Below are 25,000 nucleotides of genomic sequence, written 5' to 3'. Positions count from 1 at the left end.
TGCAGCTTTTAATACATCAGGTAAAAAGTAATACATGTTTGAATAAACGGACCCAAAGCACTAAATAAATGACCCGTTATTTCCGTTCTTCAAACAAATTCCTTATACCAGCTATTTTTCTCTCGAACATAATACACCATCATCATCATTGGATCCGTCATCCATTCCCACCGAAACCTTCAATTTCCCCGCAAAAGGCCCATATACCCGTGCAGCGGAGAAGCGTATTGACAGCGCTAACCTTTCCAAAAGAATTTAAACCCACAAGAAAAGGTTCGTGGGCTAATTGTATTTGTGCCTTGACAAGTGAGTGAAAGGTCCAGTAGTTTACTGTTGCCATTTGCAATCTGATGATATGCTGCCCTTGTCAGGAAAGCCGCTGACTTCCTAAACCGTATCATCAAATATTGCTAACACACTCATCAATACCATAAAGAAAATGGGAATGGCGCATACACGCACGCATGCATGGGCGCACACACATTACATATGCATATATATACATATAATATATATATATATATATATATATAATATATATATATATATATATATATATATATATCAGTCAAAAACAAAGCTCTACTAGACTGAGAACTTTCCATAACTCTCAGCCGGAAGGAATCAATAAAATTGATTTACTAGAAACCCGACCGTAATGCTTAAAATCTGCCAGTAACTTGAAACAGTAATATACAACTAAAGAAGCTTATCTTTCTTCCATTATCATGCGATACAGAACACTACGCAAACATAGCAATGTACTACAGTTCATTAATGAATACGAATCAGCACTTTTAACAGGTCAGTTGATCTTCAAAATGAATTACAGCGGACGTTTCCTTGGCCAAGGCACTCGCGACCCACTCTCTTCGTCCATATTCTTAACGGTTGGCTGCGTTCGGTGCAGTTAGTCATCACCGGCGTTTTCAATTCGCAATTGGATTTCACGATTATCTGAGGCGCCATCTGGAAAGAACACTTCCCTTTAGGATGCCGCCTCTATGGTGAGTTAGGGGAGAGGGAGGCAGGTTCTTGTCATAATTCATACGGCACAATGCACTTGAAATAGTCGTAAAGTCTTACGACTACATTCAAGAATATCCGATCAGCACGTACTGATATACTAGGTTGGCCATCCAATTTACTTGAGAAATATCAAGGGGTCTCATGGACTGTAAATCATCCGAAGCAATATTTTTTATTTATTTATTTATTATTATTATTATTTGCAGAACAGTTTAACAACCCACACGCAAAGTCGTAATTCCTTTCAGTTCCACACATAATTCTAGTGATTACCTAGATTACACTGAATGGTAAATATATTATACGGGATATCGAATACATAGAAGTATTTGCTTGAAAATAATAAATATGATGTAGAAATTGAGACTTTGGAAAAGTCCTGCTTTTTAAGTTAGAATAGTCCAGGCAAAAGTAAACGGAAAGGAAAAATCGTAATATATATATATATATATATATATATATATATATATATATATATCTATATATATATATATAAATATTTATTGCTTTCTTAATTCAATTCAGCTCATTAGGAAAGAAAGAAAATATAGGAACCACAATATATTCTAAAATTCGTTTCTGTCTCTCAATATCATATATTATATATCATAGATATATATATATATATGATATATATATATAATAATATAATATAATATTAATATAATATAATATTATATATATATATATATATATATATATATATATATATATCTGTGTGAATAAATGAAGTAAATTAATGTACGAAACTGCGTAACGCTTATTTTTATCCACACATTGCGCACAGAGTTTAATGACTTTAAAGTTTCTACATGTACAAATATTAATTCTGGTATCGATTTTCCTCCGTAAATTTTTAGACACGTGTCGGGAGAAGAAAAATTCAATTAGCTGAGGAAAGTGATGTGGAGGAAGTCATTGGATTCACACAATATAAGTCATGCCTTGAATTTGTTTCTTTATTCTGTTTCTTATTCGTCGGGGAGGGGTCCTGTAATAGTCTTGAAACAGCAAGGACGGTCAACTCCCCTTACGATAAAACTTTCTCCTTCGGATCCCTTTTAGGGGTTTACTGCATGCCCTGCTCGGCAAATGGCTCCTTAGGTGCATTACCCAGGATATGATCCCCATTGAATCCAACTTTTATATATATAATATCCCCTTCCAAAAATTATGTTAAACCACTTAGGATGACCGATACCCAAGCCAAGGTTAGGCCGTCTGGTCGGTGCTAGACAAAGCGGCAGAGAACGTTTATGGTGAAATGGGAAGCCTTTGTTCGTTTCTTTCTTTTTTCTTTTAGAGATGGAGGAGCATTTTCTGTGAGCGAAACTAGAACTTACGGGAGCAAGGGAATCCACGCGCGTTTAGTAGCGTATGATGAAATCTCATATTTGGCTCGGAAAGAAATAAAACAACGTCTATACGGCGAGAGAGAGAGAGAGAGAGAGAGAGAGAGAGAGAGAGAGAGAGAGAGAGAGAGAGAGAGATTTCAATAACTTCCCAGTACGCTAAGTTTGTTGACAACAACCATACCATTCCCCTCCGTGCTACATCCACTGTGGTTTGTCCTTAATAATGCTTGTTTCGATAAACAATAGAGCTTACTTACAGACCTTGCGAGAGAGAGAGAGAGAGAGAGAGAGAGAGAGAGAGAGAGAGAGAGAGAGAGACACAACTGATTTCTCAGTATAGTAAGTTTGTCGACAATAATCATCCCCCTTCATATCAGTATACATCCACTGTGGTTTCTTGTTATAGTACTTGATTTGAATAACAATAAACATGAGAGAGAGAGAGAGAGAGAGAGAGAGAGAGAGAGAGAGAGAGAGAGAGAGACTTCTATGAGCTTTTATTACTAAAAGATTTCTTGACAATAATAACTCACTCTCATAACGTTCGATTTCCACTATCGTTCTCTATCATTCTTTCATTGTTATCTGTCAACATTATCATGTTTTGACGCACAGCAAGCTACCAGAATCGTAGTTACATGAAGAGAACACGCAGAAGAAGACTAAAAATATTTATAGTCTTCCCTCATTTATTTGCCCGTTTGTTGTGTCAGCTCTGTCAATGCGCATATCATACGTGCTGGCAAAAGAAAATGCTGCATATCCAAGAGACACGACGTTAACTCTGTTTAACAGAAGTATTTAACTTGGTAAAGACTTAACATTCGTTTGGAGTTGGAAAAAAATAGATACGGTATTTACAAAAGGTAATTAAACGCCTCATAAACAGCCTAGGTCACGTTCGTTAGGGACAAAAGAACTCTGTAACTGCTTCATTAAACCAAGAAATAAATACTGAACTAGCAGTTGATATAATTAGGCTTCGATGTTGAAATGCATCGAATTCTTTGGGGTGAACAGTTTTCTCTTTCGCAGGAAGTTTTATGCTAATTGCCCAGGTGTAATGACAGGTAAAATGTCTTCCTGATGTAAAAGACAAGTAAAAGTACATTCCTCAAAAATTATTTCTAACATTTTTCTTTTGATTACTACCTAAACTGATATATAAATACAATAATTGGCAATATGTATGTATATAATTTCAAATGAAACTTTACATATACAAGAATGAGGATATTTTGTATGTATAAAATAACATGAATTAACTCCTTGTTAAGTGTTATCCAAGAATATTAATTCATATATTATGGCAATTACATATTTAAGAACACTGCTTACTAACACAAATTAGTGATTAAGTCAAAGATTTTTGTTTGCTAACGGAAAGTATTATATATTCAATGCATGAGATTTGAGAGCTGAGCACAAAGTTACTTTATTTGCACTGATACAATAAAGGTATATGGATATTTCATTACTAGACAAAAAGGAGGAATGAATTTAGCCGAGCTATAGTGCTTTTATCGCTAACTCGGATAAGTGACTTCCAGCGAATAAAATGGAAATATTCAACATATTGATGCTGATATGTGAAGACTTGTTTACATTTCAGCAATTTTTATGGGCTATCTTTTGCTCGGGGTATTTCTTAGTTATTTTCAACAATTCATTATTGCTGAGACACCCGTCTATTCAACTCCATCATCACTACTGTCACTAAATTTCTCGCCTCATTTAATCTTCCCACTTCATTTTCGTTATTTTCTCCTTCACTTATTAAATTTTATTCTTATTCAGAAGTGTTCATAATTATCTTTCAACTTACTTATATAATTTTCTACTAGGGTGGGAGTGAAAGATACTAAAAAGGAACTGAAGTGTACGTGTTATGTTTGTTCCGAAGTCTTTCACTAATTCTGGGGGGATCCTGACAATCAAGTACAGTAAGACTCGTTTGAATATTTCTCTCTTCATACCATGAAAGATATTTCGGGATAACAGAGGTTGTTTTAATTACAGAGAGAGAGAGAGAGAAGAGAGAGAGAGAGAGAGAGAGAGAGAGAGAGAGAGAGACCAATTCTTCCAGCAAACTGCGAATTGTGAATTACGATAAAAGTGCGGCAGGAACACATGTACTCTACATTCTTTGGAATACATACGGATTTTTTTATTTTGTAGAGTGAACGGGATGATATATGAAGAACATAGCTTTGAACAGAGATACTGATCATGCAAGTATTTAAAATTAACAACTTTGAAAACAGAAAAATGAACTGCTTTAATGAAAATTGTCATTTAAACTATTTAATTACCTATAAAGAGGATAAGTGTCACAGAATTTGTACACACGCACACATACACACACAGACATATATATATATATATATATATATATATATATATATATATATATATCTATATATATATATATATATATATATATATATAATATTATATATATATATAAATATATATATATATATATATATATATAAAAATATATATCTATATATATATATATATATATATATATATATATATATATATATATATATATATATATATATATATATAAATACACAAGCAACTAGCGTTTCTATATAAGATAAATTAATTTCACACCATAAAATCTTATACATTTCGAATACTATCAATTCTCCACTTACCATGAAAAAAAAACATTTAAAGTTCTATTTACAGGCATGACAGCAGCAAAATTGGCAACAGCAGTAAGTTCGAAATCAATTGTTTTAGGGCCTGGAGGACTGCAAGTCTTATTACATAAAATAATCCCTTCTAGAAGATTATTAACTGCCATGACATCAGCGTAAAGTTCGATATTAAATGGTTGAAGTCATGGGAACTTTTAAGTCTCCCTAAGGAACTGATCAAGGGTATCGTTTTCAGGCTATTCGGGACAGAATAAATCGATCTGGATGGTACCACTGGGGTAATGGGTTCGTATAGGGAATTGCTTGTAGAGCGTGGCCAGGTGATTCATCATTAATCCCCTGTCTGGTCAACCTGTCTTAGTGGGTCTTGGGCATGGTATACATCTGCAGGATTTTGAGGCTCAAACTTAAGTAGGTTCGCAAGTTACCATACCGGAATAATGAATTATTTTTTGTCCCTAAATTCAGAGGTGAAGCCACAGCAAAAAGTGACGGTAGTCGTAACCCCCATTCAAGAAAATTTGGGGATCCGTGCTAAGTGGTTTTCAGGGCCAATGCTCTACAGCGAAAGGTATGGCCTCCATGTGGGTTGAAATAAAAAAAGCCTGAGAGAGAGAGAGAGAGAGAGAGAGAGAGAGAGAGAGTATACACGTGTACATACAAAGACTAGGAGTGAGTGATGAATTCATATCATACAAAATTATTGAAGTAAAGCAGCCTTAACGAAATTATCAATACAATACACATCACAAAAAGCTGATAAGTCGAATAGTACTGTAATTTTAGATAAAACTGAGCTGATAAGTCGAATAGTACTGTAATTTTAGATAAAACTGAACTGATAAGTCGAATAGTACTGTAATTTTAGATAAAACTGACAACATTTCATGTATACAAGCCCTACTGGATGAAGATACGACACAAAATACTAAAATAAAAATCCCCTTGCTCAAGTCATAAAAAATTTAAATAGCACAGTGAAAAAAAGTCTTAAGATAAAAAAGAACTACGTATTAAGTCAGTTGTCAGTAAAATTTCCCACGTTACCTTACTTGTACGGATCAGTAAAATACCTAGAGAATAATTTTAATGGAAAGTCAGTATTTATAGAAAACTAACCAACAACTTAACTTACTTCCATTTCTATTCAGGCCATCACCTTAATAGCAATTTTTTCTTCAATGTTTTTATGAGCATTGTGCATTGTCAGTCCCTAGTAATTGGATTAATAAATCGAATACATAAGAGAAATAGGCACAGATTTGTATTATCCTTCACATGTACTAGATTTGTTATAATAAAGTCCGAAAAAAGTTTTATAGTGAAAATAACATGGAGAAAGAAACCTGTAAGAACATTATTAGTTGCCTTCCTTTAGTAGTTTTGAAAACATAAAATCATTCTTAAAATCATTTATGTCAACCTCGTTTTTTCATATAATAACACATTAAAAGGTGTGCTAATAAAAAATAGCCCTAAAGAAAACAACATAATTTACAAAACTCAATGTTTGGACTCCCCCTCTTTTTATATCGGCCAATCTAGCAAGTATTTACAGGTACGAATTAAACAACATAAGTATCCTCTCAAAACTGGGCAAACATCCAATGCTATATTCATTTTTTTAGGTGAAAACTCTCACAAGATAAATTGGATTGAAAGTTCAGTGATTGCTAGAGTGAAAGACTTCTCTTCAAGAAATCTTTTAGAATCTGCTATTATACACATTGCTTCTGGTTGTAATTTTAACCTTAGCACTGAGTGTACGATTTGGACCCCTGCATTTGAAAAAATTCCCTTAGATATCAACTTTGATCCCAGTCTAACAAAATCGCATCCTAATTAAAAGCTATGGTCTTTAAAACCAAAATACTCAGATATTAAAAAAAAGTATCACGAAAACTATATTACTAATTAAAATATTGGTACATTCAATGCAAACGTAGATCGTAATAGTTTCAGTCTTTAGAGTAGATCACTGAGTCCATAAGTCTGGACATCCCTGACCTAAAAGATAAGATCACTGACTTACTTACAAATTAGTTACCTTATATATATTTTTTCAATGTATTCGTATGTTTAATATTTTTTTGTAAAAATGTTCAACTTGCATAAATGTCTATTGTTATAACATATTTTGGAGGCCAATCACCTGTTTTTGTGCAATCTTTTAATTGTCTTGTCCCAGCTTCTGTTTTTATGGGTCTACTAATTCTTAAATTGTGTTGGATTCCAAGTATATATTTTTTTCCTTTGTCATCCTAATTTGCCATTTATACAAGCTTTCTTTGTAAACTTATTTTCATATTTCTTCAGTCTACTAAGTAAAGGACTAGAAGTGGAAAGGCCTCATGGACCTCCATCGTTTCTCTTTCCTTCGTGGATGTTGTCTTTATTTATATACACATGGACATTTATGATTATATATATACATACACACATATATATACATATATATATATATATATATATATATATATATATATATAATATACATATATATATATATTCTATATATATATATATATACATATATATGTATGTATATATATATATATATATATATTATATATATATATATATATATATATATATATATATGCAAGCGCGCGTGTGTGTGTATCATGCAAGTTGTTAAATCTTATATGGAAGCTGTGACAAACACGAATGGCACACTTTGAAATGATGGCTTACCGAGTCACGAGGTTCGTGCCAAGTAAGAGGAATGAATAACTCCCCAAACTCCTTCCTTTCTTATGGAATATATGTTCACTAAACTCCTATGTGACATGTCGTTCGAATCGACATTCGTTAAAGATTACACTGATTTAATTTAGTATAAACCGACTGGTGATTCCAGCATAATCTGAAGCCATAAGTACTTAATTAATATCATAATAATAATACAAAAAGGGAAAGTGACAAGGACTGAAGGGATAAAGCTACCAGATGGGAATAGCATCAAACAAATAGATGAGACAGGATACAAATACCTGGCAATAATAGATGCAGAGGATATAAAACACCTGGAGATGAAGGACACGATCAGTAAAGAATATATGCAGAGACATATGGTGATACTCAAGTCAAAACTCAACGTACCAGTAATCAGATAATGTAAGAGTAGTGGAGTGGACAAAGGCTGAACTCCGCGGCATAGACAAGAAAACTAAGGAAGCTCATGACAATACACAAAGCACTAAACCCAAGAGCAAATACGCATAGACTATACATAACACGAAAGGAAGGGGAAGAGGGCTACTAAGCATAGAGGATTGTGTCAACATAGAGAGCAGAGCACTGGAGCAATATTTGGAAACCAGTGAAGATGAATGGCTAAGGAATGCATAGGAAGATGGACTGATAAAAGTAGCAAAGACCCAGAGATATACAGACGGGAAAATGACAAACAGAATGGGGGAATGGCACAACAAACCAATACACGGAAAGTACACTGGCTAGAGATGAAACATGGCAATGGCTACAGACGGGAGAACTCAAGAGGGAATGCTAACAGCGGCAAAAGATCAGGTCCTAAGAACCAGATACGTCCAAAGAACAACAGATGGAAACAATATCTCACCCATATGCAGGAAGTCCAATATGAAAATGAGACCATAAACCACACAGCAAGCGAATTTCCAGCAATTGCACGGAATCTGTATATATTACTCATTGATTTCGCAATACCAAGGGCCACAAGAGGAGATGAGGAAGAAAGAAAAAACTGCTAAGTATCAAGACCTGAAAATAGAAATAAGAAGGACATGGGACATACCACTATAAATTGTACCCGTAATCATGGGCACACTAGGCACGATCCCAAGATCCTTGAAAAGGAACCTGGAAAACCTAGATGCTGAAGTAGCTCCAGGACCCATGCAGAAGTGTGGTACTAGAAGCAGCGCACATTGTGAGAAAAGTGATGGACTCCTATAGAGGCAAGATGCAATCCGGAACTCCACACTATAAAAACCACCCAGTCGAATTGGATGACTGTAATAATAATAATAATAATAATAATAATAATAATAATAATAATAATAATAATAATAATAATAATCAAAAGATCTGGCCCTAAGAACCAGATATGTTCAAAGAATGATAGACGGAAATAACATCTCCCATATGTAGGAAGTGCAATACGAAAAATGAAACCATAAACCACATAGCAAGCGAATGTCCGGCACTTGCACAGAACCAGTACAAAAAGAGGCATGATTCAGTGGCAAAAGCTCTCCACTGGAGCCTGTGCAAGAAACATCAGCTACCTTGCAGTAATAAGTGGTACGAGCACCAACCTGAAGGAGTGATAGAAAACGATCAGGCAAAGATCCTCTGGGACTATGGTATCAGAACAGATAGGGTAATACGTGCAAATAGACCAGACGTGACGTTGATTGACAAAATCAAGAAGAAAGTATCACTCATTGATGTCGCAATACCATGGGACACCAGAGTTGAAGAGAAAGCAGAGGGAAAAAAAAAATGGATAAGTAATCAAGACCTGAAAATAAGAAATAAAAAGAAGGATATGGGATATGCCAGTGGAAATTGTACCCATAATCATAGGAACACTAGGCACGATCCCAAGATCCCTGAAAAGGAATCTAGAATTACTAGAGGCTGAAGCAGCTCCAGGACTCATGCAGAAGAGTGTGATCCTAGAAACGGCGCACATAGTAAGAAAAGTGATGGACTCCTATGGAGGCAGGATGCAACCCGGAACTCACACTATAAATACCACCCAGTCGAATTGGAGGACTGTGATAGAGCACACACACACACACACACACACACACACACACACAAAATAATAATAATAATAATAATAATAATTATTATTATTATTATTATTAATCGCAAGTATGTAATAATTCCAAGCGGATGCAACATTTGCATCTCTTGAACTCCTACAACAAAAGTACAAATTACAAAAAAAAAGATATTGTTTGAACTTTCACAAGATAAATCCATTGACATGAATACGAATCTCCATAAAATTTCTGTCTGTTGTCTTCTTTTCTTTGGATTTATGATGATTTTCGGCAGAGTTAAAGGCAAGGGGAAGGATATTTATGTGCAATAATATTTTTCAAAATCTGTTTCTAATTTCCTTTCCATATTTCTATTGAACTTTTAATAATACTGCTAAGTCTAAATTAAATTTCATGCATATTAGAGAGAGAGAGGAGAGAGAGAGGAGAGAGAGAGAGAGAGAGAGAGAGAGAGAGAGAGCGTACCTTCTTGACAGTCAGTGGGTTCCCAGCAAGACTACTCATGAACGACGACTGTTTCTTTAGTCTTGGACATATAAACCGAGTATCCGTTAATAAAAGCAATTTAAATGACATGACTGCTTCACACTATACCTGCTACAGTCACGAACTACGTGTATGGATATTCAAAAGCAAAAAGAAAGTCATGATTATTCCTCAATTTGTTCGAAATTGGTCTCTTCGATGAGCAATGAATTCACTTTACAACCACATATCCCAATCCGGTGATTACTATCCCCTCTCCCCGAACCACTGAGTGCTTAGCGAAGCGTGCGAAAAGGGGTGTAATCGCTGGACCAATCGACTTTTAATAAGCCGCGCGGAACAAAGATATGTAACTGACCTGGAGAATATTGTGAATGGTTTGCTGTAATATAAAGTATTTCGAATTTTCATATCAAAGGGTTAAAAGCTATTTCAAGCAGAGCGAAATTTATTGAAACATTTCAGAGATTTGGTGGTATAATAAATTTAGTTTGAAAATACAGAATTTAAATGCTGAAGACTGATTTCAAGATAAATTACTGGTTTCTAAAATGTCCATTTTGGGTATCATAATGCAAAAGAATACGAAGGAAATCTTACGCAAAATCAAGTTGAAATAAACAACTTTAATTTTCTTCATATGAGACATTATGATAATTTGAGATGGAGAATTACAGGGTCAACGAAACTAAACGTTAAAAAACCCCGAAATTTTCTGCAAACCAAAATAAAAGCAGGGAGATTTCTGAATTGAATAAATCTTATTTGCGAAGCTAAGGCAGCCAATGAATGATAAGACTACCTATGAGAAATAGAGGATTACAACCACGTTTCATGTATATTATGGAGCATTCACTTTCACTTCCCATGAAGACTAAGCTTAACTTAGAAGTGAAAACTAGCGAAAAAGTAAGAAAATAAGTTACAAACTGTTTGCTGAGTTTTGTTTGTATTCTGTATTAATTTTCAAGATTCTTTCAATTTTTATTTCGTTACTGACAACTCCTTAAAACAGGGAACGAATATTTTACAAATTAATTTATGTATTCATCCCCAATATTTGCCTCGCTTTCTTGTGCTTAATATTTATCCCCAAAATTTGATTAATTTTAGAAGAAATCCTTCTACTAATCTTTCTTTCCCCTCTCTAGACCATAGGTTTTCATTCATTGCGTATTCGTGTCTATCAGGCTATTCTTCAATAGCCATATTTCAACCAACAGTCAATAACGAAATGAAAATGGAGAGCATCATGAAAAATTATTGAAAAATATGGACAAAACTCAGTCATCTTACGATTATTAATGTAATAAAATATAAAAAGAAATAAGAAAAAATACGATTTAAAGAATCAGTAAAATATGAATGAAACTGAATATTGAGAGAGGTTAATTAAGGTAAATTTATTCAAAATATAAAGGGACCTCAAAGAAAGAAAAATAGAATGAGAATGCAAAGCATACCATGCCAAAATAATCCATTCGCCTTCACTATTCAAAAGTACGAAAGTAATAACTCTAACAGTGGCATGACTAACATCTCTGTATAAAAAATATCTTATGACTGTGAATTAAACGGAACCAAGTCAAACTTGTGCCTAACTTAGAAATAGGAGTCTGAGCAGTTTAATTAACTGTTTACGGGAAAAAACTATATAAAAAATCACTACAGCTGAACGTGGCACAAATTCAACGAGGAAGCTGATGCTAAAAAGAATAAACATCTGAAAATTGAACGCTTTCTTCGCATAGGACTTAGCTTTAAAAACTTGTTTTGACAGTGTTAAGTAGAAACTGATCACGTGGCTTCACATGGCCATTAAAAATAAGGACTAGTTTTTTAAATGCCTTTTTTTCTCGATTCTAGATTCTTGGAGTTGTGGGTGTGTGAAAACAGGACTCGAAGTGGCTGCTCTCTCTCTCTCTCTCTCTCTCCCCGTATGATTAAGGCCTTGTGGCCTCAGGCTAAGCAAGAAACCTAAAGACAAGGGCAGGGTGAGGGTGAAATACCTTTTGCCTTGTCAAGTCGTTTTGTACCCGCTCATTCATCATCGAGGGTAACATTCCAAACGACAATTTCTTACAAAAAGAAAAAAAAAATCTAAGTCTTTCTCTCAGCAAATGAACTTGAACTTTTAAGTTTATCTAGCATCACTGGAGAATTTTGCTAAACGATTTAGAACAAACTGCAAGGTTCCCAAACCGACACAGACGATCGAGTAATGGTTTCTTTGAAAATCTGACCAAGGACAGCATTCGGAAAGGAGCACCTTTCAATTAGAATAAAAGCATAAACGAAACAGGATAAATAAATGCACTGGCAAAAGGGAATAGAGATAGTACAGCGTCCTAGGATGCTTTTTGATATAGGATGATTTAGACAGGCATCGGCCTATGACGGCTGTGATGTGATGAAGCACCAAAGGATGGTTTAAGTAAGCCACAATGCCCTGAGATGGTTTACGTATGATATGGTACCTACGAAATATGATTGGGATAAAAAAGGAAGAAACGAAGATTGACCGTTCGATACTCTCAAGGCTGAAGAAACACGAGACCCACAAGCGATCCTCCTGGGAACTATCAACCAAAATACCCGCGAAAAAAGAGCCGCATAACGATACATTCGGTACGAAATGCACGCCACTCCAAGTCAAAACCAAAATCTATTAGCCATGGGAATGTCCTCTTGGCGTTACACGAAACAAACGGGATACACTGATCTATATCACAATGGAGGTGGAGTTCCGAATCCCGACTTCGTGAGTTGAAACACCGCACACCCGGTGGTTTAACGAAGAAGAGACGATGCTGTAGTCACGGCAGCACCAATGATTGGTACAGTGCAAAATGTACCATCAGGACAACAGAAAAAGACAGACTGTCCAATTAGCAATCTTTCGCGCACAAAAGACCTCTAAACACTTATGCATACAAACGTAAATCATTAGGAACTCCCTGTGCAATCAGAGAAAGTGGGCGTTTATATACATACGTACATACATACATACATATATATATGAATATTTATCACATCACCGTGATTCATATAAATCATTCGAGCTACAAATGTCCTTTAATATCATATTCGCTCTACCTCGGAATTGATATATTTTCATATATGTACCGAGGGGGAATTTTTTAGTTGATGATAATTTCGTACCCCCATGGGATCGAACCACCGTCCAGTAGGACGGGGAACGAAATCAGGATCGGACAGTGACACTACCGAAACGGCTATCAAGAGAGGCTAAAGGTTTATATCGATTCTGACCATTTCAAATCAACGTCGATCTCGTTGTATTTGTAATTAGAATCGATATGGAACCCCCTCCACCATGGTAGCCGATTCGAGCGTTTGACCCACGCAGCCTTATTATGAATATTTATCACATCACCGTGATTCATATAAATCATTCGAGCTACAAATGTCCTTTAATATCATATTCGCTCTACCTCGGAATTGATATATTTTCATATATGTACCGAGGGGGAATTTTTTAGTTGATAATAATTTCGTACCCCCATGGGATCGAACCACCGTCCAGTAGGACGGGGAACGAAATCAGGAGGATCGGACAGTGGACCGGAAACTAATTTATTTATATATATATATATATTATTATTATATATATATTATATTATACAGATATTAAAGATATCGTATATATATCTATATATATATAATATATATATAATATAATATCAGATAGATATATATATAGATATATATGTATATATATATATATATATATATATATATATATATATTATATATTCCAAATCACGCTGAAATACTTTCATTACGTCTTAGCTGGATATCTTTGATAAACTTCTCAATTTCCAACGTTTACAAAGAGACTACAAGCCCCAATTACTTACCGGTACAAAGGATCCCGCCGAGAACTCGGATATAGTCAGGGGAATTTTTTCCCAGGCATCTTGACCTTGCACCTGCTAAGGGAGCGATTACCTGTACAGCTGGTCCGGCAGGTAAGGGCCAATATCGCTATATCCACCCCCATCCGCTCTCTCTCTCTCTCTGCTCTCTCTACTCACACTGCCAAAGTAACAGGAAATACTTTAGAACCTAGTATTTGTGAACGAGATGAATTATGTTAAAGAAATAATAGTTTATAATGCGAGTATTTCAGACCATAATGTCATAGAATTAACAGTTCATTCCAAAGCAAGTGAAAACAGAGATAAGCAAGAAATGAAAAAGTGGGAAGGATATGGAAAATACAACTTCTACAGTAAAAATATAAAATGGTCAGAAATAAATGAAGAATTAAACAAAGATTGGGATAACATTTTCGTAAGCGATGACATAAGGGTAAATACGGAGATATTATATAAAATATTAGAGAAAATAGTGGATAAATATATACCGAAGAAGAAAAGTAAACATCATTCATGCATACCAAGAGACAGAAGGATCTTGTTCCAGAAAATCAGAAAGTGGAAAAAAGGTCTTGCAAAAGAAAAAAATGCATGGAAAGTTATAGAACTAAAAAGTAAGATAGAAAATGCAGAACAAAAGATTATACAATCAAAAGAAAATGAAAAACGGGAATTGGAAGAAAAAACCCTATTAAATATCAAGCAAAACCCCAAACTATTATACTCAAATGCGAAGAAGATGAATAAAAGAAGAATAGAAATAGGCCCTCTGAGAATTGAAAGAGATTAACGAATGAAAAAAAGGATATTTGCAACATACTGGCAGAACGATATAAGAGAGAATTCACCCCTAGAATAAATAATGAAGATAATGATATAGAAGTAAGGGACGAAAATAGTGAATATTTAGCTGACATAGAAATTAATGAATCTGATATTGTGCAGGCAATTAATGAAATTAAAAATGGAGCTGCTGCAGGGCCTGATGGAATCCCTGCTATTTTCTTAAAGAAAGTAGTTCATTCTATCGCAAAGCCACCTGCAATATTATTAAGACAAAGTGTAGATACAGGCAAGATTTATGATGAGCACAAATTAGCATATATCACCCCTACTTTCAAAAGTGGATCAAGACTTGAGGCAAGTAATTATAGGCCTGTGAGTCTAACATCACATATTATGAAAGTGTATGAAAGGGTAATGAAGAAAAATATTATGAAACATTTAATAAAAAATAATTTGTTTAATATAGGGACAACACGGGTTTCGTACCCGGAAAAAGTACACAAACCCAACTGTTAATCCACCGTGAGAACATATTCAAAAATATGAAAAGCGGAAATGAAACAGATGTGGTTTATCTAGACTTTGCAAAAGCTTTTGACAAAGTAGACCATAATATATTAGCAAAGAAAATTAGAAAACACAATATCGTAGATAAAGTATGAAGATGGTTAAAAGAACTTTTACACAACAGAAAACAGATAGTTATTGCAAACGATGAGAAATCGGATGAAACCAAGGTAATATCCGGTGTGCCACAAGGTACGGTGTTAACTGCAATACTGTTTGTTATTATGATTGAAGACATAGACAGTAATGTTAAGGATTCGGTAGTGAGTAGTTTCGCTGATGACACAAGAATAAGTAGAGAAATTACTTGTGATGAAGATAGGAACGCTCTACAAAGAGACCTTAACAAAGATATGATTGGGCAGAGGAAAATAGGATGGTATTTAACTCTGATAAATTTGAATCAATAAATTATGGAGACAGAGAAGGAAAGCTATATGCATATAGGGGACCTAATAATGAGACAATCACAAATAAGGAAGCAGTTAAAGACCTTGGTGTGATGATGAATAGGAACATGTTATGCAATGATCAAATAGCAATTCTTTTGGCAAAATGTAAAGCAAAAATGGGAATGTTGTTACGGCACTTCAAACAAGAAAGCTGAACACATGATTATGCTTTATAAAACATATGTTCGTAGTCCACTTGAATATTGCAATATGATATGGTACCCACACTATCAAAAGGATATTGCACAAATAGAGAGTGTACAAAGGTCCTTTACAGCTAGAATAGAAGAAGTTAAGGACCTTGACTACTGGGAAAGACTACAATCATTAAAATTATATAGTCTAGAAAGGAGAAGAGAACGCTACATGATAATTCAGGCATGGAAACAGATAGAAGGAATAACAGAAAATATCATGGAACTAAAAATATCAGAAAGAGCAAGCAGAGGTAGATTAATAGTGCCCAAAACAATACCAGGAAAAATAAGGAAAGCACACAGGACATTAATCCACTACGCACCAGCATCGATAATGCAGCGTCTATTCAATGCGTTGCCAGCTCATCTGAGGAATATATCAGGAGTGAGCGTAGATGTGTTTAAGAATAAGCTCGACAAATATCTAAACTGCATCCCAGACCATCCAAGATTGGAAGATGCAAAATATACCGGAAGATGTACTAGCAACTCTCTGGTAGACATTAGAGGTGCCTCACACTGAGGGACCTGGGGCAACCCGAACGAACTGTAAGGTCTGTAAGGTCTGTAAGGTCTCTCTTAGTGAGTCAAGATAAGGACAAATGTGAATTGTCGCGTTTACCACTTTTTGTTTACAATACTTAGAGAGAGAGAGAGAGAGAGAGAGAGAGGACATCGTAAATAGATACCTTTTTAGTGCATTGCATGAAAACAGATACGAAACTTTTCCTGGAAATATTTGATATATTCGTGATTTCACTGTTATACCAAAAGTTTACACACATACATACATATGTATGTATGCTCAGTAGGATGTTTTTCTGAATATATTCATGTATATGAATATATAACCAGATAAATATAGTACAAGTCAATAAACATATATTGATATATATACGTGTGTGTTTACTTCCATATGCATATATATATATATATATATATATAGTATATATATATATATATATATATATATATATATATATATATATACACGTGTGTGTTTACTTCTACACACACACACTATATTTCAGAGACTGCTGTCTCCCTCTTCAGGTAGATGAATGAGAAAAGTTTACAGAAAAGGTGGTATTTATACCAAGAGGTCCATCCACAAACAAGCCATTTTAAGTCACCCCCGCTGATAATCTTCCTTTAATCTTCTTAAGGGTTGGTTGAATGAAGACGTTGTCGATCGTGTCCGAAATCCATGCTCCTTTTGAGATGTTCATTACCTGCCTCTCTTTTATTTTTTATTAAGGCCGATTCCATCATTTGACTCTTGTACCGGCAGTTGCTGCTATAAATTACACGTGACAAATTCCAGTTTATTCTATGGTTATGTTCGTTTATATGGTTGAAAATAGCCGAGTTCTGTTGTCCATACCTAACTGACCGTTTGTGTTGTATTAATCTCTGGGGAAGGGATTTACCTGTAAATCCGATGTAAGATTGGTCACAGTCCTGGCATGGGATTTCGTATACCCCAGAGTCCTTTGGAGATGTCTTTTGTTGGACGTTAATCAGGGATTTGGCTAAGGTGTTTGGGTAAGTAAATACAAAAGGGTTCGATTTTCCCAGGGGGTTGGTTATTCTCTTAATCGTGTCCAGGTGGGGAATTATTATTTTATTGTTGGGTGTATCTCTGGTCTTGTCTTTAGGGGGTCGGTAGAAAATTACGTTTGCTTTGTGAATTGCTTTCTCAATTATATGGTCAGGGTATTTTAAAGACGAAAGTTGCTTGCGAATTAGTTCAAATTCTTTTTCCAGGAATTCTGGGGAACAAATTCGTAAGGCTCTTAAGAACAAGTTACTAGCGACACCTATCTTTGATGCTGGGCACTAATGTGTTTAATTTCGAGAGGAATTCATTGAAATTGCCCCACCTATTATCCCAAAATGTTAGGATATCATCCACGTATCTCATCCACAGCATGTTTTTGGGTTTTATTGCATTTATTACTGTAGTTTCAAAGTATTCCATGTACAGATTGGCTAGAACAGGACTTAAAGGACTACCCATACTACACCCGAATTTTTGCTTGTAGAATGATTCCCCGAATGAAAATACGTTATTAGATGCACATAATTCAACTAGCTTTATTATTTTGTCAAGCGCCAATGGGAAATGATCTGAATAGGGGGATAATTTTACCCTTAAAAACTGAAGAACGTCCTGTACTGGTACTTTAGTGAACAGGGAATCTACGTCAAGGCTTAAAAGTTTTATGTTGTGAAGTGGTATATGTGCTTCTCTGAATTTGTGACAAAAATCTTCCGAATGTTTAATGTGACTGGGAGAAAAAGTGCCTAAAAAGGGGGAAAGGAGGCCAGCTAACCATTTAGAAATTTTGTAATTGAAAGCACCGGCACATGAAACGATGGGTCTGAATGGAAGATTGTCTTTGTGAGTTTTGGGAAGGCCATAAAAATAGGGTAATTTAGGATTAATTACTTTAAATTTCTCTAATAGTTCAATACTCTTTTTGTCTTTGCCAATTAATCTTACTTTCCGAAAAAATTCTGTGGGAACGTTTTGGAGGGGATTTTTCGTCAGTTTTTCGTATGTGTTTGTGTCGCTAAGGAGCTGGTTGATTTTGTCCATTATTACGATTTTGCCGTCTTTGTCGGATCTACTTATCATAACATCTAACTTTTTTAGCGAGTGGATGGCTATCATGAATCTGCGGGGAACAGGATATTTCTTATGTAAGTCAGTTAAAGCATTTAGTAACACTCCTTTTAAACATATCTCTTCACGGTTGTAGTTTTTGTCAGATATGAATTTATCAAAAGCCACTATGAAGTCTAGGTTGTTTTTGCGGTCTGGCATAAGGGCAAAGGATAAGCCTAAATTTAAAACTAAATGTTGATTTACAGTAAGGGGGGTGTTGGATAAGTTTAAAACTTTGTCTTGTTGCTCAAGATTATTCCATGCACTATTGTCTATTAGGTTATTTAACTTGCGTAGAAGTCTGTTGGAATGAGTCACGCTATTATAGGCAGCAATGTCGGAACAGAATGAAATCAGATACCTGTATATGTGGTCCGTAGTGAGGAGGCGAAGATTAGACTGGGTTCCATATATCACTCTGCGTAGTACGAAGATGTCGTTTTTTGTATCGGTGATTCTTTCCTCCAGGAAAATCTTGTGTGAGAGAGGGAAGGGGTCCGATTGCAGAGTCCATCTCCCGAATCCGTACAATTTTTGGTAGTACTTGTTCTTTGAGGCATTCTTCTAAAAAGTGTTTTTGGTTTTTCAGCCGGTGTAGTCTGATCAGCTCTTTCTCAAACTTGCGAAAAATTGGCTTGACTTCTGGAAGTGAGTGAAGAATCCTGGAAAGGCGGTTGAATAAATACCACCTTTTCTGTAAACTTTTCTCATTCATCTACCTGAAGAGGGAGACAGCAGTCTCTGAAATATAGTACTTTTTTTCTCTATATTTTGGGTGTTTTTTATGGGCTCCTTTTATTAGATGGAATTCTGTTGTTACAGAACATTTTTACCAGTCATATATATATATATATATATATATATATATATATATATATATACTATATATATACATATATATATATATATATATATTATATATATATATATTCCGAAGGCCAAGAGTATAGGGAAAGGCATCCTCATCTTTCAACAGTTTATTAATGCCGACGTTTCGCGACGAATTCCAGGTCGCATTTTCAAGGCTAAAAATATATATAAGTTTACGAACATTAATACTTGATCTAATTTAATTTATATTAAAAAGTCATGGCAAAACAGCTCTCAATACAGTAAAAAGTTAAAATAAATTAAAAGGTTAAAGGTAAAAGGTAAAAGTTAAAAGTTTTAAAAGTTAAAAGTTAAAAGTTTAAAATTGAACAGAACCTCCAAAGTCAGACATATTAAAAGTACAGGACTTCACTAAAATTTCAGAAACACCTACCTATACAAAAGAAAGAGTAAAACTGACACAATATAGGTAAAAATACAGTGAGGCAGACCAGCTGCCCAAACTAGGCTATGAACAATTTTACAGAGGACGTTTGGGTATTTAACGACGGTACAGTCTTTTTAATAATGATAGATTCTAAAATTGTCAGGTTGTTGTTGTTCCGCAGTTGGCCCAAGATAGAAAAATCCTTGCTGTCAATATATGTTTTACATGTTTTTGAGTGATTCCGTATATTGGATTGCTCTGGATTTGATAACCTACTACCTGTTCTATGGCTTATGCCCCTGTGGGAATCAATTCGAACCTTCAACAGCCTCCTCGTGCATCCCACGTATGTCCCGTGATCACATCTCGGGAAAGTATATTTATATACGACGCTGGACGAAAGCAGAGGACTGAGTCGATCTTTGACTCTAAACAGCGATCCAATGGTTAAGGGATTTTTGGGGATAATTTTCAAGTCCACAGCCGGAAACATCTTTTGAATAGTGGATGTGCATGTTCTCCTAAAGGTATCATCATGCAAGAAAGGGAAACTTGCAAACATCTTTAGTCTCGATACAGTAGATACCGGTGTTGAATGCACCATTTTCTCTGTCAGCAGTTTGTTTAGAGATCTGAAAAAAAGTCGTGAAGGAAAACAATTATTATTAAAATATTTCACCAGAAAGGATATTTCGTCGTGAAAGCTTATCCAGTTTGATGAGTGAGTATAAGCTCTATGGAGGAGGGTTAAAATAGAGTTCCGTTTAAAATTAAAGAAACACGAACTATAAAAATTCATTCCCAAACCAGTAAATGTGTTTTTTCCCTTGTTAGAGCCCTTAACAAAATACAATCTTTTGATAACCAATTCCACCAAGTTCAAAGAGGACATTCTCAGACAGGACTCAGATTTATATATGGTAAGCTTAGACGTTGAATCCTTGTTTACTAACGTCCCGGTAGGAGAAACTATTGAAATAATATTAGACAAACTTTTTCCTGATCAAGATGCAATCTTTAATAATTTTAGTAGAGCGTTTTTTAAACAACTTTTAGAACTGGCCGTGCTGGACACGCCCTTTGTTTTCAATGGCATTTTATATAAGCAGACTGAAGGGATGGCCATGGGATCACCATTGGGTCCAATTTTTGCTAACATCTTTATGTGCTCCCTGGAGGAGCGTATAATGGATGAATGTCCCATTAGGTTCCTTCCCCTATTTTATCGGAGATTCGTTGACGACACGTTCGCCTTGTTTCGTTATGAATGCCTTGCAGAGTCCTTTCTGGAGTTCGTCAACCGACAACATCCAAACATAAGGTTTACTATGGAGAAAGAGGTAAATAACAGGCTTCCCTTCCTTGATCTTATTGTTTCCAGAGATGACTCAGGCTTTTACACAGGTGTGTATAGAAAAAACACATTTACTGGTTTGGGAATGAATTTTTATAGTTCGTGTTTCTTTAATTTTAAACGGAACTCTATTTTAACCCTCCTCCATAGAGCTTATACTCACTCATCAAACTGGATAAGCTTTCACGACGAAATATCCTTTCTGGTGAAATATTTTAATAATAATTGTTTTCCTTCACGACTTTTTTTCAGATCTCTAAACAAACTGCTGACAGAGAAAATGGTGCATTCAACACCGGTATCTACTGTATCGAGACTAAAGATGTTTGCAAGTTTCCCTTTCTTGCATGATGATACCTTTAGGAGAACATGCACATCCACTATTCAAAAGATGTTTCCGGCTGTGGACTTGAAAATTATCCCCAAAAATCCCTTAACCATTGGATCGCTGTTTAGAGTCAAAGATCGACTCAGTCCTCTGCTTTCGTCCAGCGTCGTATATAAATATACTTTCCCGAGATGTGATCACGGGACATACGTGGGATGCACGAGGAGGCTGTTGAAGGTTCGAATTGATTCCCACAGGGGCATAAGCCATAGAACAGGTAGTAGGTTATCAAATCCAGAGCAATCCAATATACGGAATCACTCAAAAACATGTAAAACATATATTGACAGCAAGGATTTTTCTATCTTGGGCCAACTGCGGAACAACAACAACCTGACAATTTTAGAATCTATCATTATTAAAAAGACTGTACCGTCGTTAAATACCCAAACGTCCTCTGTAAAATTGTTCATAGCCTAGTTTGGGCAGCTGGTCTGCCTCACTGTATTTTTACCTATATTGTGTCAGTTTTACTCTTTCTTTTGTATAGGTAGGTGTTTCTGAAATTTTAGTGAAGTCCTGTACTTTTAATATGTCTGACTTTGGAGGTTCTGTTCAATTTTAACTTTTAACTTTTAACTTTTAACTTTTAACTTTTACCTTTTAACTTTTTACTGTATTGAGAGCTGTTGCCATGACATTTTTAATATAAATTAAATTAGATCAAGTATTAATGTTCGTAAACTTATATATATTTTTAGCCTTGAAAATGCGACCTGGAATTCGTCGCGAAAGGTCGGCATTAATAAACTTTTGAAAGATGAGGATGCCTTTCCCTACTACTTCCTTCGGAATATATCTTCTTTGAGCTCCAGCTCCGGCCCTTATGTATATATATATATATATATATATATATATATATATATATATATATATATATATATATATATATAAAGAGAGAGAGAGAGAGAGAGAGAGAGAGAGAGAGAGAGAGAGAGAGAGAGAGAGAGCACGCTGTACGTGATGGGTATAAAAGGAAAAAAAAAAAGTCCGAGGCAAATTAAGGGAAAATGTCAAGCCCAGGGGATTGGTCGCAACAGGAGGGGTTGCTATTGGAATTGGTCGTCGAGGACCACTGCCTCTGCAACTACAGTGTGTCGCGCAGAGACGGGTTGCGAAGAGTGCGTGCTTGGGGTGCCACAGGTCTCGAAGTGCCACCAAGTCGCCTGAGGAAAACATTGCTTGCAGGTGAGTGGTCGATTGGTCTTAAGGGATTTGCCTCTGTCCCATATAGCCGGCCATTTTTCACTGGCTTCCTTTCCAATTATTTTTGTTTCAGGTTTTCTTTGATCAACATCGCCAGTGACCTCAATGTACCAGGATACTAAAATGGAAGCCGTAGTAAGAATTTTCGTCATATTTTAATTTGGAAAGGGGAAAAAACTATCGGGGAGAGGTCAAATGGGTGTGGTCGCGTGGTCTCGGGGGCGGGTCACCTTGGGTCATAAGAGAGGGAGCAGAGCTATGTGTATGTGAGTGTGAGTGTGTAGTAGCATGGCCGACCTTGAATGGAGGTCGGGGCGGCGGGGGTGGGCGGGATTGGCTCTCCGATGGGTCTGGGTCGCTTGGGCGTCTTGCAAGTGTCAGTGCCTAGCTGGTAGCCGCCCGGAACTCACCTAGATCCCCCGTCTACCATAATGTACCTCCATCCGAACAGGTAAGGAAAAATGCGTTTGTGATACTAAAAGAGCAATTTAAAAAGATATTCTTAGTTAAAGTCGCATTCACGTAAGATCAGCAACAACCCAGAGAAAATCTTTGAATCCGCAGAGTGAAAAGTTTATTTTGTGCATGTGAAAGTTTAATCAATCCTGTGTTTGTGGAAAACAGCTCGTGAAAGGATCATTACGCCAGTGCCGTGGATTTACGAACAAACGCGGGACTCCGAAAAAATTGTAAGTGCTTCTGTTTCTGTGCGAGAGAAAAACAAATACGCCTTGATCATAAAAGTGAAACTCACTAGAGCCAGTGGCGAGACAACCCTCAAGATGCAACGCCCCCGGCCCTCTCCCCCCCATCCCCACCCTCCATTCAATTCCTAGAGACCTACTTATCCCCTCCCTGGTACCCTGAATGCCCTTCCAACTCCCAGAATCCCGCAAACACCCTCCCCACCACCTCCACGGACCCACTTCACCAACCAAGGACCGTACCAAATTTTTTTTGTGCGCAGACGATGGTTTTGTACAGTATTTAGTGATTTATAAAAGATGATGAATAGGAAGAAATGAGAAGTGATATGATAGAAAAAATGCGCCACAGTGAATATCTAATTATGATCGTAATGCGAGACTATGAAAAAACTGAAAAAAGCCGGAGAGAAAAACAGATGCGGATTAAACAAAAACGTCTGATGTGAAAGACTGTACATCTGAATTATGAACAGTGGAAAAGTTCATAAAAGTATTTCGTGCTGGAAGAAGCGGTGCTGATACAGTTCACCTCAGAGACAAGTACTCATTTGCATAGAAACATGAGACAGTGCGGATGGAAAAAAAAGGCCAGTACTTGAAGAGACGTAGCGAAGAGTGCCAAGGACATGGAATAAAAAACAATTAAAGCATACGAACAAACAAAAAAACTAGTGATGATTTTACCGTGACATCAACAGTGAAGTCCTTAATCTCGAGTGCCATATAAAAAAGACGGAAATATACTACCTCCAGAAAATGTTGAGTCGCGCTATTTGATTTCGAAGTTTGGTATAAAATCACTAGCTAAAACTGTTCTTATCTTTCTACATATCAGGATTCACTATAAGTATTCCAGAATTTTGTTACTTATTGCCAATGTACTTTACCTATCTGCAGATGACAACGCCAAGACAGAATTTAAATATTTTCCACTGAATGGTCGGTGCGGTCGTTTCCTATTACGCATCGGTTTTTCTCACTTATTTTTCAAAGCGACAAAAGACTACCTCCAGAAAATGTTGAGTCGCGCTATTGATTTCGAAGTTTGTATAAAATCATAGCTAAAACTGTTTCTTATCTCTACATATCAGGATTCACTATAAGTATTCCAGAATTTTGTTACTTATTGCCAATGTACTTTACCTATCTGCAGACATGACAACGCCAAGAAGACAGAATTTAAATAAAATTT

At 35.8% G+C, this 25,000-nt stretch overlaps 2 protein-coding genes across 5 annotated transcripts in view; one reads left to right on the top strand and one right to left on the bottom strand.

Annotated features, from left to right (window-relative positions):
- LOC135221775 (caspase-1-like) overlaps positions 1-14,346 on the bottom strand; it is a 232,076-nt gene extending 217,730 nt beyond the window's left edge. The window contains exon 1 of the mRNA XM_064259604.1: positions 14,202-14,346. The gene's annotated coding sequence lies outside the window, so the exon portion shown is untranslated. The remainder of the gene's footprint in view (positions 1-14,201) is intronic.
- The window catches only part of LOC135221774 (proton channel OtopLc-like), a 294,159-nt gene that overhangs the window by 32,369 nt on the left and 236,790 nt on the right, over positions 1-25,000 (top strand). For 2 of the 4 annotated variants that reach the window (XM_064259600.1, XM_064259593.1), the window contains exon 1: positions 23,461-23,552. The exons of 1 other annotated variant lie outside the window; for it this stretch is intronic. In XM_064259600.1, coding sequence (XP_064115670.1) covers positions 23,533-23,552 — 20 coding nt within the window. In that variant the 5' untranslated portion in view covers positions 23,461-23,532. Of the gene's footprint in view, positions 1-23,460; positions 23,553-25,000 lie in introns of those variants that run through there. One more of the 4 variants, XM_064259598.1, reaches the window with a different exon arrangement.

Source organism: Macrobrachium nipponense, chromosome 3, assembly GCF_015104395.2.
Source record: "Macrobrachium nipponense isolate FS-2020 chromosome 3, ASM1510439v2, whole genome shotgun sequence".
NCBI lineage: Eukaryota > Metazoa > Arthropoda > Malacostraca > Decapoda > Palaemonidae > Macrobrachium > Macrobrachium nipponense.
Note: the sequence above shows the minus strand (reverse complement) of the source record. Positions and strands in the feature narration are given on the sequence as shown.